This window comes from Nymphaea colorata, chromosome 12 (genome assembly GCF_008831285.2).
Source record: "Nymphaea colorata isolate Beijing-Zhang1983 chromosome 12, ASM883128v2, whole genome shotgun sequence".
NCBI lineage: Eukaryota > Viridiplantae > Streptophyta > Magnoliopsida > Nymphaeales > Nymphaeaceae > Nymphaea > Nymphaea colorata.
Window position 1 is genome coordinate 9,372,214 of NC_045149.1, and position 17,238 is coordinate 9,389,451.

Genomic DNA, 17,238 nt, shown 5'->3' on the forward strand with positions numbered 1-17,238 from the left:
ACCCTAAAGTAAGGGTAGTTATGTAATTTTATTTAAAAAAATATGTTAACAATTTCCTTCTTTGGCCTCGAGGAGCACAATGTAGCTAGTTTGATTGGAAACTCGGTGAGAGCTCGATTGTCAATTTGATTCTTGTATGCACTATACTTTTATACTACAAACAGTGCAAACAGTGCTCGTATAGTCGACCAAGATCTAGAAACAACCCTAAATTTTGGGGGGAGAGAGAAAGAGAGAATAACTTTAGCCCTTCTTTAGGCGGCTTCCCACTCATTAACAATTTTCTTCTTCCAATTGCTTAACAACTTACCTTTTCCTTATCAAGATCCTAAAGAGTGGTGAATAGATTCAAAGTGAACAATAAATATGGAATATATATAGCCGAAAAGGCAAGACCTTCAAAGAAAAAATAGATACATTTTAATAGGTAATTTTTTTTCTTTCAAAATGAGTCATCCCGTTCTTGAAACTCTGCTTTAGAAAATACTAATGTCCCTAACTAAATTCCCCAACTTCCACCTTCATTAAAAAAAAATTGAAGGAAAAAATATTAGTCCCCATGGAAAAGAACTTTCCAGTTTTATATTTACTAGAAAAATCAATCTTTCCTGGAAAGAAAATGAAAGTGTCCGACAGTTTCTAACAAAAGTTGAAAGAAGAATATTCCCTTTCTACCATTACTTAAAAAGAAAAGGTTTAATGTTGAGGAAGGGGAAAAAAAAGGAAAAAATGAAAGTGACAGACCAACTTTTGACAGTAAAAGGTACATTTCGAGCTATTTTTTGACAGATTTCCATAATAAAATGAGGTCTTTAGAACTTTATGATCATGTCGCTTTCTTCTAATGTTTAAAGTTGATTTTCTGCTAAGAAAACATTTAAAATTTATATTAGCCGCCTTTCACATGGTTTTGTGGACCCATTCAGGCTTTAAAAATTTAAATTATCTTTATTAAATATATCGGATCGTATGGCTGTGCATTGCCCTCCTTCTTTTCTTCATGGGCGGGCTTGACTGTGCTTGGGAAGGCAAACTTTGCTACTTTTTTTTCTTTTTCATGGCCAAATAGTTAGTTAGAAAAGCAATTCTCGCGAATTAATTGTGGAAGAACTGTGGAAAAATCAACGGACGCTTATAAAGAACTCTAAAGCCTGTGGACAAAGAAAAGAAAAAAACTCCAAGCAATATGATAGCCTCTCACTAGCCCCAAGTTTAACAAATTCATTCATGAAAGAGAGAGAATAAGAATCTAACGCTTGAATCGATCATAAACAAAGAAGGTTGCGACAAAAGTGCAATTAAACACCAAATTGAAAAGTGAAAACCACCCATTGCGTGTGATACGTGTAAACGTGTTGAAAAAATGAGAGGCTATGAAGTGGACGAGAGCCTCGCGATCGCGATGGAAGAACGATGACGACTGCATGAGAAGTGCAGGTTCATTCCTCTCCAAACGCGATCCTCTTCTTGCTTCCTTCTTCCTTCCGCTTCACTCGCAAAGAAATCCCAGTTAAGCAGCGTCAGTCATCACCAGAGTCATGGAGAGAAGTGGATATGGGAAGGATGGTATCTACAGGTCGCTGAGACCACCTCTCGTCCTTCCTTCCGACCCCAACACCAACATGGTCTCCTTCTTGTTCAGGAACTCCTCTTCCTACCTCGACAAGCTCGCTTTGGCCGATGCCGACACCGGAGAATGCTTCTCCTTCAACGACTTCAGGACCATCGTCCCCAGAGTCGCCAGCGGCTTCTCTCTTCTGGGCGTCAGGAAGGGCGACGTCGTGCTCATCGTCGCCCCTAACTCCCCTCAGTTCCTCATCTGCTTCTTCGGCGTTCTGTCTCTCGGAGCCATCGTTACCACCGCCAATCCGCTCTACACCTCCTCGGAGATTGCCAAGCAGGCCCTTGACGCGTCCTCCAAGTTCGTGGTCACCATTCCCGCTCTCTGGGAGAATGTTAGAGGCTTGGGTCTGCCTGCCGTTATGCTGGGGAGACCCGACGCTGGTATCGTTTCTGACGTGGGTACCACCGGTTTCGATGAATTGGTGAAGATGGGATCCGGCAGAGCGCCGCCGGCCGTCGTCGTCCGACAGAACGACACCGCCGTGCTTCTGTATTCCTCCGGCACTACTGGGACTAGCAAGGGGGTGATTCTTACTCACCGGAACTTCATATCTGCTGCTCTGATGGCCTCGTCCGAACAGATAGTGAAGGGAGAAATGCATCGCGTTGTGCTGTGCGTTCTGCCCATGTTCCACGTCTACGGCCTTTCTATCATCTCGTTCGCGCAGCTGCAGATTGGGAACGCCGTCATCAGCATGAGCAGGTTCGCTTTGGAGGATTTTCTAAGGGCGGTGGAGAAGTACAGGATCACGCACCTCTACATCGTGCCGCCCATCATGATCCTTTTGGCGAAACAGAAGGTTACTCGCAAGTTTGATCTCTCGTCGCTGAGGGGGATTACTAGTGGCGCCGCACCTCTAGGGAAGGATGTAATGGAGGAATGCTCGAAAGTTGTTCCTTCGGCTGAAATTTTGCAGGTACAGTCATCAAGTTTGGTTTTCTTTTTCTCCTTTGTAGATTCACTTTTTCTTCTTGATGACATATTGCTTACGGATTTTTTAAGTTATCAACGACTCGATCCGACCTTCTGTCGTTAAATCCTCTATTTGCGTGTTGGTATTTTGGGTTCTTCGCAGGGGTATGGTTTGACAGAGTCATGTGGCATTGTTTCAGTTGAATTTCCAGAGCAAGGATTTAGCCGTCATGGTTCTTCTGGAGGTCTGGTTTCAGGGGTTGAGTGTAGAATCGTTGATGTAGAGAAGATGAAGCCTCTGCCTCCTAAGCAATTGGGTGAAATATGGATTCGTGGTCCAAACATGATGCAAGGTACAGTATCATGCTCGCCCGCCCTTCCTAATGCATATTGTCAGTCGCATCATTATGTTGTTAGACTGTTTTTGGGAAATAGAGGCACTGTGGATCGTAGACACTAACAGGGTTAATCTACCGGTGAAAAAAATGCAATGCTTTTCACGCCATCAATTTGTTCAAAGTCCTAAAAGAACCTTCTTCACGTTGCAGTTCTACTAGAACATGTTTCTGTTTGAGCGGAGTATATAGATCATATTTTTGGGACTTGATCTATAGGCATTCAGATAGAACCTTTTGATTGAAACGATAAAGCACCCCTCAAAGGTCTGTTATTTTCTTTGAGATATTTATTCACTGCTAAGGATATGCTGATTTTCTCTTTGCGAGAGCAAAGAAAAGACAGAATACAATTGTTGAAGGGCAGTACTAGACGCCTCCTCTGGAAAGTGGAAAACTACAATTTTGACCAATTCCATCGTTTCTATCTGTGGACCCTTTCATCTAGTGATTTGTAACCTAAAGTTTAACTTCACAGCAGATGCATGAACGTGGACATCCAGGAGCCTGAGCAACCTAACTTTTGTATCCATGTTATGCAACTGTTTCTTCATAAATTTGGTCCTCCATGCTTTTGGAAGGCCCACACTCCTTACTCCTAATATGTAAGATTATTTTTGCTCATAAGTCCTTAAAGAATTTTCCAATCAACAAGTGGCTGCTCAAACTGGAAGCTGCGAAATTTGGAAAAGACTTGATCTTTCTGTTCAAACTGCGGCTCCATATTTCACACTTGTAAACCAAAGTCCTATTTTTCCTTGACGATCTAGCATGTTGACAAAAGCACTAGGTATTTACCTCTACTGGGGACTAGGGGCTCTAGGCAGTGCACCCACAACAAGGTAAAAGGGAAAAATCGAACATGGTAAAACTCATTAAGGAAAGTGTACTTTGTTCTTAATAAAAAGATATAATATACATGTAAATATATCAGAACATGCATTGTGGAACTAAATCAACAAAATTTAAGAAGTGATCTAACAAATTCGACTATCCATTAACTGGAAAAGAAATTAAAGATTTGAGTTATAAAAGATGAAAAATATGTATTTTCCCTAGACAGACAAGGTGGGCCAGTTGTTCTATCTAAGCTTAGGTGGCCAGGATTGCCTGGCTCAGGGGATCTTTACCGTATAAGGATCTATAGGATTCTCCAACTCTGCTGGCATAATTGTTAGAGACGAGGGCACACATTTTCTGATTTCATTGTCCTTATTACAATTGCATCCTGTTCTTCACGTGTACAAAATCTAAGCTTCTATCCTGCTTGTAAGGGAAAGGGATCACACGTGTTATGCACCTGGGTGAGTGATAATGTCTCTCAACCCAAGTGGTTTCCACATGTAAAATAAATGAAGGAAAATTTTGAGCTGTTGTCATTGTTCAGCTTGAGTTTCTGCTATATTCTCATCTAGTAGCATTTAATTTCCTTCATATCATAATTACTAGACACATGAACTCGCCTGGAATGGCACATCCCCATGTCAACATGGCTGGGAACTGGTGTGTGTATAGGAAACACTCTGGACACGGCAAAGTGATAGTTGTCTTTTCTTGTAGATGGTACTTTGTTTATTACTTTAAATTATATATATATATATTACTTTAAATTATATATATATATATATATATATATATATATATATATATATATAATTTTGAAATTTTTTTGTACGTGCACCTTGCGACATAGCATAAGGCAAATTCCTCTGCTTTAGTTTGCTGTAGCTGGTTGCTTTTTTTTTTAATGAATTTTGTATGCAAGATACTACTGTAAACAATTTGCATTTGATCAAGAGCTTGAGACCTGGATACAACCACCAAGTTCACCTCCCATAAGGTCCATATTGTAGAACTTGTATCTCAAAATTTAAATGTCTTCCAGAAAATAATTGTCATGCTCTTTGTCCTAATATATAGAATTGTGTTTGTATACACCTAATGTGATAATGGTCCCAGTATATTACATTTTTGTCTCCTTCAAAAATGGTCCAATCATTAAAATTCTAGGTAATTATATCAATAATAAGGGAATATTGGTTACTATTTTGAGACTTGAGGTCAGGATTATATTCTTGTGAATCTAGTCAAAAACTTGAAGTAGGAGTTTCTCATGCTTGTTTTCTGCCATTCTGCAAAGGATGTTATTAGAATTAGGCTATTACTTCTTTCTCCTGCTTTCTTTTGCTGTTCTGGAATTAAATATCTTCATTTGAGGAACCATCATACCAGCACCCATGTCACATGGGTGCGGGAACGGGTACCGGTGCAGGTACGGGTACGGACCATTTCAAAAAAATTTGGGTGCGGGGGTACGGCCATACACACACACACACACACACAGATATATATATATATATATATATATATATATATATATATATATATATATATATGTCAAAAAATTTCAAAATGAATAACATATTCACAAAATACAGTATGGAAGTAATTAACATACAAATATATCAACTTTCTTGATTCTCCATCGCATCATCAAGATTAGGAAGAGCAACAGGTCATGCTTTTAAGATATATTGACATCGCTATGGTTATGGCTCACACTATTATCGAAGAGTCAAGTTATAGAGAAGGAATGGATTTTTGAAACATTGTATGGAAGATTTTAAATGAAAAGTTGTGAGGAACTATGTACAAGAAAGATTTAGAGTGAAAAAGGAAACAAGAAAAGAGAGGGGGATTTTTAATTTTCAACTCAAAAACTGGATAACTTTGGACTTGGTCGAAGTTGACCGAGTCTGAAAATGGACAAAAATGATCCCGGATACGTTGACCGTACTCGGTTCTACGTTGACCGCACTGTATCCGTACCATACGGGTACTCCTCCTTAAGAGGAGTACCCGTGTGACATAGACCAGCACAAAAGCTTTTTTAGGTGCACAAATATTATGAGCAACTGTTCCTAACATAAGCCATAAACTTAGTGAAATTGTGAGATAACTGTTGCCTCAGAGGCATGGTGAAAACCTGCAAATTAAGTCAAAGTGTTCCACACATCCCTTCCACTAAAGTGAAGGAACTCGAGGAAATCTCAGGGTAACTCTGTCACAAATATCACTTTTTTTCTTGGAAGAACACAAAAGAAGGGAAATAAATAAAAATGAAAAAAATAAAAGTACAATATTTTGATAAATCAAGAAAAAACAAAAACATTCTGTTTTTGCACATTTTCTTAGAAATTTTTAATATATTTTAATTTTCAAGTTTCTTTAACATTTTAATTTTTTGTTTCTGTAAATCTTCATAAAAAATTAGTATAAAATATAAATTTTCATGTTATTTTCTTATATTTTTAATCTTGTATTCTCAAGATTTTTTCAAGAAAGAAAAAGAACTTCCCAGTTTATACCAATAGATACCTTGTTGATAAAAACCCAAGAACGCTATTTAGGACAGTGATTTGAACTGAATTTCTTAACAGGAATTGCTACAATTCTTCATTTGGTACTTGCTGTGTTACTATGTCTCCAAATGAACTACCGTATGTACTTGGGTCATACAGGATATGAGGGTTTACAATCAGGGTGTTAATTGTGAAATTAACATTGTAAATTTTCTGGTTTGGGCTGACTTACATGTAATAGTTGGAAGAGCTTGCGTGGTCAGCTATAATGTAACGATAGTTGCTTTTGCTGGCTGGAAACTTTACTTACGTTGATGAAGAGCAGCATGCTTTAACAATTTCTACTACATCTGTCGGTTCTCATTTGCTTTTTCTCCCCCTCCTTTTTGACATATGTTCCATTCTGCATTCTTCTTCTTTTTTTCACTTTGGAGTTTATATAATTTACCGCTGCTCTTATGGTTCTTGCAATTTAAATGTTCAGGATATCTGAACAATCCACAAGCCACTCAGATGACTATAGATAAGCATGGATGGGTGCACACAGGAGATTTAGGATATGTTGATGATGATGGTAGATTGTTTATTGTTGATAGAATAAAAGAACTTATCAAGTACAAAGGTTTACAGGTATGAAATTGTGTTTATGGAAAAAAAATATCCATTTATGCTGCAACGTTTATCAGATTTGGACCTGCTTCCTTGTGCAATATTGCAAAGTAATCCATGGCTTTTATTGTGTTACTGAACCAGCATTCACTGCGAAAAGCCCCCTAGGGCTTTTCTCAGTCTTCTAATGGCTTCTTGTAAATGTTCAATTTTAGTTGGCAACTGAGCTTGTGGTTGGTGGATTCTAGCTTTTACTGTGAGAAAACTTGAGTTTGTATTGAAGAAAAATGAACGACTACATGAGTTTTGGTTGTTTGGCTTATTTGCTGGCTCATGTACTTAAACTACTTAATAAGTTTTGGCTCCTTCATCTTTGGTACGGGGATGTGTTTCTTGCGTGCTCAAATCTATTGCATAGGTCTCTTACAGCCAGCAGTATAAACGATAGACAGAAAATGAGTGGGAGACAATGCAAAGGACTTTTAACACTATTAAGATAGGATACCTTCGTTCCTGCCAAGCATCTAGTTGGGATTTAGAATCATAAGTAACATAGATCAACTAAGTAAGAACTGGTCCCGATCTTCTTGACATAAATTGGCACTGCACCATTTAGAAAATCTATAAATGGAACTGCACGTTGGGCATGACACACCAACAGATGCTCTTCTGATTAGCCATTTCAATCCACAGATATTTTTTTTTTCTAATGACACCAAGAAGAGAATGAAGAGAGAGATGCCCCATGTGCATCTTCAGATAATGGAAGTTCGGATAAAAAGAGGTATTGTGCTGTGGTTAATTACCCAACCTTTTGAAAGACAACCATGACAAAAAATTATTGAAGAACTCCATGAGGCTGCATCTTCATGAGTTTTGGGTGGATGGGTTTTCAAACGGCTAGCTACTTCATGTTTGTGTAGAATCAACAACTTTGTACACATGAGAAGTGTTTTTTTACAGTTTCGAAGAGTTATAGAATCATGTTATGCTAAACTCTAGTTGGAATCCACGTTATCGTCAACATCTCAACTTATTGATGATTTTTTATGAAGTTAATGCATAATAGTTGCTTTACTTTTGCCTGAGGATGTATCTCATAGAGAGCAAATGTATACACTATGCACATGCCAAGAAAGAAAAAGATAATGCTTTAAACTCCTGAATTGATGGAAATCGAACAGAACAATGTTAGCTGTATATTCTATCTTGTGTTCTTTCATCTAGAAAAGAACATCCATTGAGAACATCTCCTATTACTCCTAAAAGAAATGCCTAGCAAAATTTGAGATGCATTTTGTGTACACCTGCACATGCATACAGATGGAATTTCTATTCCAGAGATTAGATTGACAAGAGATATGTGCAAGACTTTTTAATGATGCTTTTTCTCCAAAATTTGGTACAACCTGTCAAATATTAGAGGAAAGTGATCTTTCACAGTTGCTATTTGTAGGTTTGAAGAATATCAAAATGGTCGTTTGTTTTGTTAGTAAATCTAACAGGGTGAATTCTGAAAAGATTTAGCAACAAAACATTTTCTGTCAGAAATTAGTGATAAAAAACTTGTATTCTCCAAAATGGTTTATGCAGTTTGTTGTATCAGTAATATGGACCTACTTCTTTGTTCAGTTAGTAGTTTTTGAAGTCATGTTGGTTTTCCTGCATCTCATTAAGCGTCAAAACTTTCTGCTTCGTAATATCTGCAACTTTACCACTTGTTCAAGAACAATTGTCCTTTGTTTCCAGGTTGCACCTGCAGAGCTTGAGGGTATCCTTCTTTCACATCCTGAAATATCAGATGCTGTTGTTATTCCGTGAGTAGAGGTTCAATTACCAATATTTTGTTCGCGAGTTTTTAAATGATTTTAATTGCTTATCATTCTCATTCATCTCTGTGTAGCTGTCCTGACGCCGAAGCTGGTGAAGTTCCTATTGCTTATGTTGTGCGTGCTCCTACCAGCTCCTTATCAGAAGTGGATGTCCAAGAATTTGTTGCAAAACAGGTAACAGAATCATGACATAAAAGCTTCTGATCAGTAATGCTAGTTTATGAGTTCAAGTGAATCATGCATTTGCGCACTTGCATATTTATTCACCTAGATTTACATGCTGAAGCAATGTAAGCCTGCAAGTAGATTTAATGTTCTGTATCTGTCAGTATTTTCTTCTTCGCCTTCTGTGAAGAATGGTCTAAATTGTTGACCTTGATATGACGTTAAGATTCTGATGTTTGACACAGGTTGCACCATTCAAAAGATTACGCAGAGTATCATTTATTAATGCTGTGCCAAAATCAGCCTCCGGGAAGATTCTAAGAAGGCAACTAATTGAGAAAGTAAGGTCAAATTTGTGAGAACGTCGTCACATGTATGTCATCGTAAATTGCTATATTCCTATATTATTAGTGGCCACTATTAAAAAATAAATTCTCGAAAGATGTATTCACAAGTATTGGCCTCCGATTATGGTCACACAATAATTGATGAAAGTCTATGTGGATGTACATATTATCTACGTGTCATCTCTGTTCTCGCATTATTTTCAACAAAATCTTGGTCCATCTGCGGTGTGGTTTAAGAGTTCATTGTTCGGGCTACTGCCATTGGCGTAAACTGGTAATTTTTTTCTAGCCCAAGCTTGTCAATAATAATAATAAATTATCTTTTTAGTTCTTCTCTAATATTGGAGGAAGAAAGGGACGTGAGAGAGAGAGAGGAAACTTTCAGATCTTAACCCTAAAAGAGATTAGGGTGTTGATTACATATTTATAATTTCAATCCACTAAAATATAAGAAAACAATCAGCAGACCCTTGTCCACTTTTTAATATTTCAGAAAGGCTCAAATTGACTCTAGAAAACTTTGACACTCCCCCTCAAGCTAGGGCATAGATATCAATTATGCTCATTACATCATTTCAAGAAATCTCCAATGAGAAGAGCGTTAGTAAACATATTAGCTGCTTGATATTTAGAGGAAACGTGGATTATGCTAATGATTCTTTCTTGTATAAAGTCTCGAACACAACGGCAATCCACTTCAATGTGTTTCGTCTTCTCATGAAAGACAGAGTTATTTGCAATGTAGGTAGCAGTTTTGTTATCACAATACATCTTTATAGGAAGTTTCACTGAAATTCTCAATTCTAGAAGCACTGATTTGACCTATGACATTTCAATCGTCGTTTGAGCTATAGCTTATATTCAGACTCAGCACTGGATCTAGCAACCACATTTTGTTTCTTGCTCCCTATCAATAAAAACGCAAAAACCTGAAATAGATCTCCTATCAGTTAATGACCTGCATAATCAGCATCACTATATGCTTCTATATCGATACATTCTCTTTTTTTGAACCATAACCTCTTTTTTGGAGCTGATTTCAAGTATTTTATCACTATTAAAGTAGCCTTCCTAACGAGCTTTCCAAAGTTTCTCCATAAATTGACTGAGCTTATTCACAACAAAGCTGATGTCTGGACGAGTGATGGTCAAATATAAAAGTTTTCCTATCAGAGATATGTAAGAATGAGTCAAAAGCCTCTGATATCATCATGCATATGAATTTGAGGACTCATAGGAAGTGTAGCAGGTTTGGCTCCCAATACCCTTGTTTCTTGTAAAAGATCAAGAACATATTTCCTTTGAAACATCACAATCCCTTTACTAATACGAGCCACTTCAATACCAAGGAAATATCAAAGTTGACCAAGATTTTTTGTGATAAAGTGTTTCTGTAAGAACTCTTTTACCTGAGCTATCTCTTGAGTACTTTCTTCAATGAAGACAATATCATCAATATATACAATCAATATTACTATACCAAAAGTCCATCGCTTGATAAACAACGAGCGATCAAGTTAGGATCTTTGAAATCCACATTTAGAGGCATCCTCACTTAGATTATGGAACCATGCACGGAGACTTTGTTTAAGTCCATAGATAGCCTTTTTGTGTTTGCATACCTTATAACATTCTCTCGGTCGTTCAAAACTTGGTGGTTGTTGCATATAGCCTGTTTCAGAGAGATCACCATATAGAAATGTATTTTTCACATCAAGCTAAAAAATGGGTCAATTCTGCTAAATTGCGAGAGATATAATTAGGCGAATAGTACCTAACCTTGTCACAGACGAAAATGTCTCGAAGAAGTCCACCACATAAGTGTGTGTATAGCCTTTAGCCAAAAGATGAGCTTTGAATCGTTCTACAGACCCATCACAATGATATTTATGGTGAATACCCATTTTGAGCCGACAACATCACAATTCAACGATAGGTCTACCAAGTCCCAAGTCTCCCTAAAAAGAAGAGCATCCATTTCTTCCTGCATAGCGTGCTTCCATCATGAATCTAATAAGGCTTGATGGTGAGAGGTCGAAATAGTATGACTAGTCATAGCTCAGTCAAACTGCACCAAACTTGTTTTCAAATGGTCCATAAAAACCGAGTTAGAAATCGGATGCCTTGTGCATTGTCGCGGGCTCTTGCGAATAGCAATAGGTAGATCATCTGCAGAATAGTCATCATTTCTTTATGAGTCAGCCTTATCATTAGAACTTACCTCATAAGAAGACATTGGTGGGCAATTAGGAGAGAGACCTTAACGCTGGGTATAGACTATTGGAGGATCAAGATAACAATCACCTGACAATGGTGGAGAGGACGAGATCGACTCAAGTGATACTGGGGGAATAGGAAGAGGAACAAACACGAGAAGCTCAGACACAGTGGTACTTGGAGTGGAAAAATAAAGACAAGACTCAAAGAATATAGCATTTGTACTGACAATCTCTTTCTTGGTATGAGGATCAAAACTTCGATAGCCTTTTTGATTGGCAGAATATCCAATAAACACACATTTGACAGCTTGAGCAGCAAATTTGTTTTTGTTTGAGCCCAAGATGTATGCAAAACAAGTGCATCCAACTACTTTGGGAGGTATATGAAATAATGGTCGATTTAGATATAATATTTGAATGGAGATTCATTCTTGGATGGCAGACAGGGGCAATCTATTGATGAGATAACATGCGTAAGAATAATATCACCCTAAAAATAGCAAGCATATGAGTGTGCAACATGAGGGTACATGCCACATTTAGAAGCTGTCGATGTTTGCGTTCAGCAACACCATTTTGTTGAGATGTGTAGGGACATGTATATTGTGGTTGAATCTCATGATTGACATAAAATTAGAGTAGAACTGAAATTTAAATTCAAGAGCATTATCAGTGCGAATATTTTTGACAACACCACCAAACTGAGTTTTTATTTTATTGACAAATTTCTGAAGAATATAGATGACTTTAGACCTGTCCCGTGACAAAAATACCCAACTGACTGTAGTAAAATCATCAACCAAAACAAGGTAATACAAAAAACGTGAACGACAGGAAACACGACTTGGATCCCAAACATCAACATGCAGAAGATCAAAGGGACTTTGACTCGATGGACTCTAACTTGAAGGGAAACTATTACGTGTATGCTTGCCTAACTGGCATGCATCACATAAAAATGACTTTGACGCATGTATATCTAGAAAAATGCGACGAAGCTTGGACACAAAAGGATGGCCCAGTCTAAGATATCACTGCAAAGGAGAAGGCTTCGACGTGAAAGAGGATGCAGCAACATCTACAGGGACAAAGAGGAAATAGAGTCCCTCCCTTTCATGGCCGCTACCAATCTTTCCAGTTTGTAAGTCCTGAAAAGAACATGAACCAAGATAAAAAAAAATGACTCTATATTGTAAATCTCTAGTCAATCGCTTAACAGATAACAAGTTAACAGGAAATTGAGGAGCATATTGCACATGTGTAATGGTGCCAAAAGCTATGAGATAGATATCACCGCTGCCCAGAATAGGGGACAACTTGCCATCAGCCAACCCGACGTGCTGTGATGTAGTGAACCTAGTAAATGATAAAAACATTTGTGGCTGGTTACAACAATGCCTGGATGCTCTTGAGTCAATCATCCATATCATACTTGGGTCACTGGTAGGGGCACCAATAGAGGGAAGAAAGTCTATAGTAGTTGTCCTGGTTGAGGCAGGAGTTGACCTCTAAGCAAGAACCATATCATATTCTTTCTTGCTTAAGTTGAGATAATGCAATGGAGGTATAGGAGAACATGTAGGAGACTCAACCATAACATCTGTAGACTGTGACGAAGTTGCAGTAGATGAAGAAGACCCTTCTTACCTACTATTGTTAGCCATAAAAAAATTGTACTCGAACACGCAGACCACAACCAAATGATGTGCAGGAGGTTGAATACAAACACAAAAATAGCAGACTGTTTTTAGACGTGGATAGCAGGTAGCACTTTGAGATGTCAATAATAGGCAGCAAGCACATGTTTGACAGTAGAGAAAAAAAATTGTCTCACTTCAACAATGCAGAGAAAAGACTGAAACCTACTACCACGACATACCTTTGCCTGTAGAAATCCACCAAGCACCACACGACTAGACAGATCTGAACATCCAAGAACTTCTTCCAAGGCAACAAAAGTCAAATCTGATTACTGAAACTTCTTCACCCAATGAACAAAAGTCTGCTGCTACTCGATTAGTAGCAGTTCACACCTCACAAAGCCTCACTTTACTGATTTCACATTCACGATTTGCAGATATTGCTCCTCAAGTCAAACTACATCTTCAACCGGTAACATGACTCCACACACAACAACTTCTCACATCACATTGTACCCACAACTAGTAGATTAACTCTGCCCCCACATGATCTTATGCTCTGCCCCCACATGATCTTATGCAGCGACAACAAAAGGGCAGATCTGATATATCACATCACATAGTGTCTTCCACGATAGAAAAAAAAATCAAATTTCTTTAGTGCATATCTGCTACATAACGTCATAGGTTTTCTTCCATGGCAGCAGAAAATCAGATCTGAGCGACATAGATATTCTTCCACGGCAACAAAAACTCATATCTGATACATCCTGATCAGATCCACCATCTCCTTCCACGACAACAACTTTATCAACGTTTCTTCATGTCTTCCAAGACAATAGCAACACAATGGTGCTGATCACGTTTCTACATGTTAAACGTGATTAGCTCCTTTCCACCAAACAATCAACTTGCTTGTTTTGTAAACAGCAGGAGCCCTAGTCGTGAAACCCTAGTTTGGAGGAAGAGAAGAGAAATGAGATAAGGAGGGAACCCTAGGCATGAAACCCTAGATTGCACAGCCCTAGGTCCGTTGCTTTGATACCATGTTCAATATTGGAGGAAGAAAGGGAAGAGAGAGAGAGAGAGAGAGAGAGAGGAAACTTTCAGATCTCATTCATGTAACCCTAATCTCATATTAAAAGAGATTAGGGTGTTGATTACATATTTACAATTTCAGTCCACTAAAATATAAGAAAACAATAAGTAGACCCTTGTCCACTTTCTAATATTTCAGAAAAACTCAAATTGACTCTAAAAAACTTTAACAGTTCTCTCTCTTTAGGGCGGCATTCCAAGACACTAAAAGTAGGTCTTATACTCTAAAGGGCTGCTTGGCAATGAGAATCTGTCTTAATTTTTTGAAGCATATTTACAAAAACTATTTTTATTGCCAAACAGCCCTTGAGAGGCCATTTTTAGTAACAATAATATATTGTTATTGTCTCATGAATCTGTTCAAAAAATGGAATGAATCTACTTTTTTTTTTGTAGATAGATTCATGAGATAATAACAAACTATTACTATTACCAAATAGGTCGTTAGGTGATAGCTTTATCGAGTGGTGGTCTCACCTGCTCACATGGAAGTGCAATTTTCCTTTTAACATGTATAGCTTGTTGCATTTTAGGGGGTTATTTGTATGCTTAGATCAGTAGTCAAGGATACTAAGCAACATTATTGCACTTCGTTTACTGTTGGTTTCATTGCACATTAAGGGTTGTTTGGTAACAATAACAAGTTGTTGTTTTTATGAATCAACCCAAAGAATGAGGTAAATTCATTAACAATACTGTCACACAGTGTTTTATAAATTTACCTTAATTTTTGGAGCAAATTCAAAATTCATGAAGCAGTAACTTTTGTTATTGTTGCCAAATACCACCTTAAAAAGACTTCATCTTTATCATGGTCAAACAAAGAGTCGTATGACTCCGAAGAACCTCAGGTTCGGATTCGTTGATGCTTCATGCACAAGTCTGGACTGATGGTTCCGAACAATCACTTCACGTAAATCATCCATACTTTGACGTTGCAGCTGCCTGCCAATGAGAAGATCCATCCGTGGGCAAGGGCATCAAGAGTGTTTGATGCCCTAGACTATTTCACACAGGTGCTGCCAGATGTCATCGTTTTGTGGTGTTGGGATGAAATTGAAACGCAGTTCAAAGAGATAGTCGATGAAATTTATGTGGAGCAGAAACCTGATCAAGGAGATCGTTTGATTGGCGTCCCTGTGCACTGGAAGGGAATGCGGTACATGTTCCCACCTTGTTCCATGCTTACTCCGGAACTCAACGGACAGAATTGCTTTCTCGTTTCCTCTCTCGTTCTGTCCCCTTCTCTCGCCTCATGTTCTCTCTCACTCTCTCCCCCACTCTCTCTGCTGTAGTACTGACCGTGATCGTTGAGTTTTCTGTGATGTTTTTTTTTTTTTTTTGGAAAAAACGTCACTAAACGTGGGCGTGACGTTGTCTCAGTAGACGGTCGTCTTTCAATGGGTTTCCTTAGGAACCGCTCCGCTAGTAAAGTGTCTTTAGTAAGCTTGGGTATCGGGCCACATGCTCAGCCCGACAATTGAAAACCGATCATTATTGACATTAAAAATATATATATATATTAATATAAAATAATATATATAATCATAATAATTATATATATATAATACTAAAACAATATTTAAATATAAACTATAGGGCTGAGTTGGACCCACCAAGGTGGCCCGACTAGTTATAGGGCAGAACCTGACAATCAATTTTTGGGCCCCGGCTCAGGCCTCAATTGGGCCGAGTTTTGAGTACCCGGTCCGGTGCTCAGATTTAGTGTTTAGTGATGTTTAAACATGAATGCAAGAGGATTCAGCTTTTTAGAAGAAACTAAAGCTTTTTAGAACAACAATGGAAGGCCACCACATGAGTGACGTCTTGTTTAGTGACGGCACTAAAAGTCAGTAGCCTTCACTTGAGTTTTTGTGGTGTCTTCGGCAACACCGGGTCTCATGCTCTGCCTCCATGTCCAACTTCGCTCCCTCCACGTTGGCAATTGAAGTCCTATTAGCATCCATGTCTTTCTCTCTCTCTCTCTCTCTCTCTCTATCTATATATAAAGGTGAAATTCTCAAGCCATTCAGATCTCCATCCAATCATAGCAGCTTGATATATTTAGTGACTTACAACGAGGGAGCTGAGCTTGAGCTCGGTCAGCTCGAACTTGACTCAACTCGAATCACATATAGCTTGAGTTCGACTTGAGCTTTATGAGGTGAGCTCAAGCTCAACTCGCTTAACCGAGCTCGAACTCGACTCATTTAAGCTCATGTCTCTTCACATATATTTTATGCTTAAAATTTTCACATTTTTGTTTAAGCCATTTTAACTTTTTGAAATTAAAAAATAAGTTTTAGTGTTAAAAGAGTTTAATTGAGACGAATTCATCTAACTCGAACTCGACTCATTTAACTTAAAAGTCGAGCTCAAATCGAACTTAACCAAGCGAGTTCAAATCAAGATCGAGCTGGCTTGACTCGTTGATCATTCTTAAATATATTGCATTAGGTGGGTATGACTATGAGCTGGATGAAGAAATCATGGATCTTTTATATATATATATATATATATATATATATCCGTGCCAGGAAAAGCTGGTGTAAAGGGTACGCTCGATAATGTAGATCGGGCAAGGGCCCGATGCCTTGCAGTTCGCAGGGGGGAGGCCGTCGTCTCCCTTTCGTGGCACCGACGATAAAGTTACTGAGAATAAGGGAATATGGACTCGCTATTCTAATACGCAGGTTTTGATATATAAAAATTTAGTGAAATTTGTATGATGAGGAAATTTCTTTTACATTTAACCGCTGACAAAAATCATCACTATAAATCTATAGCAGTCAGGTGCCACCAGTACAGATTTATACTCACAGAAGCCATGGTAGAGAACATTCAATATAAACATGCAATTTTGTTATAATTTGAGACAAAATCAAACCCAAAAAATCTTTGCACATATAACACATCATTTTAATGTCTAAATATTAAGGAAAATGCATATGGTATTGATTTATAGTCCAAAATGGTGATTTTGAATTGCAATAAACTGATTCAAGTGCAAGAAAAAATAAACATAACAAAAAAAC

The 17,238-nt window shown here is 38.0% G+C and overlaps 1 protein-coding gene across 1 annotated transcript; it reads left to right on the forward strand.

Annotated features, from left to right (window-relative positions):
- The first annotated feature begins 1,283 nt into the window (after positions 1 to 1,283).
- Positions 1,284 to 9,419, forward strand: LOC116265998 (probable CoA ligase CCL7). Its single transcript, XM_031647033.2, has 6 exons — positions 1,284 to 2,540; positions 2,700 to 2,889; positions 6,778 to 6,923; positions 8,652 to 8,719; positions 8,806 to 8,908; positions 9,145 to 9,419. Exons 1-6 carry the CDS (start codon positions 1,539 to 1,541, stop codon positions 9,256 to 9,258), a joined length of 1,623 nt encoding a protein of 540 aa, XP_031502893.1. The 5' UTR covers positions 1,284 to 1,538; the 3' UTR covers positions 9,259 to 9,419.
- Positions 9,420 to 17,238: the final 7,819 nt, after the last annotated feature.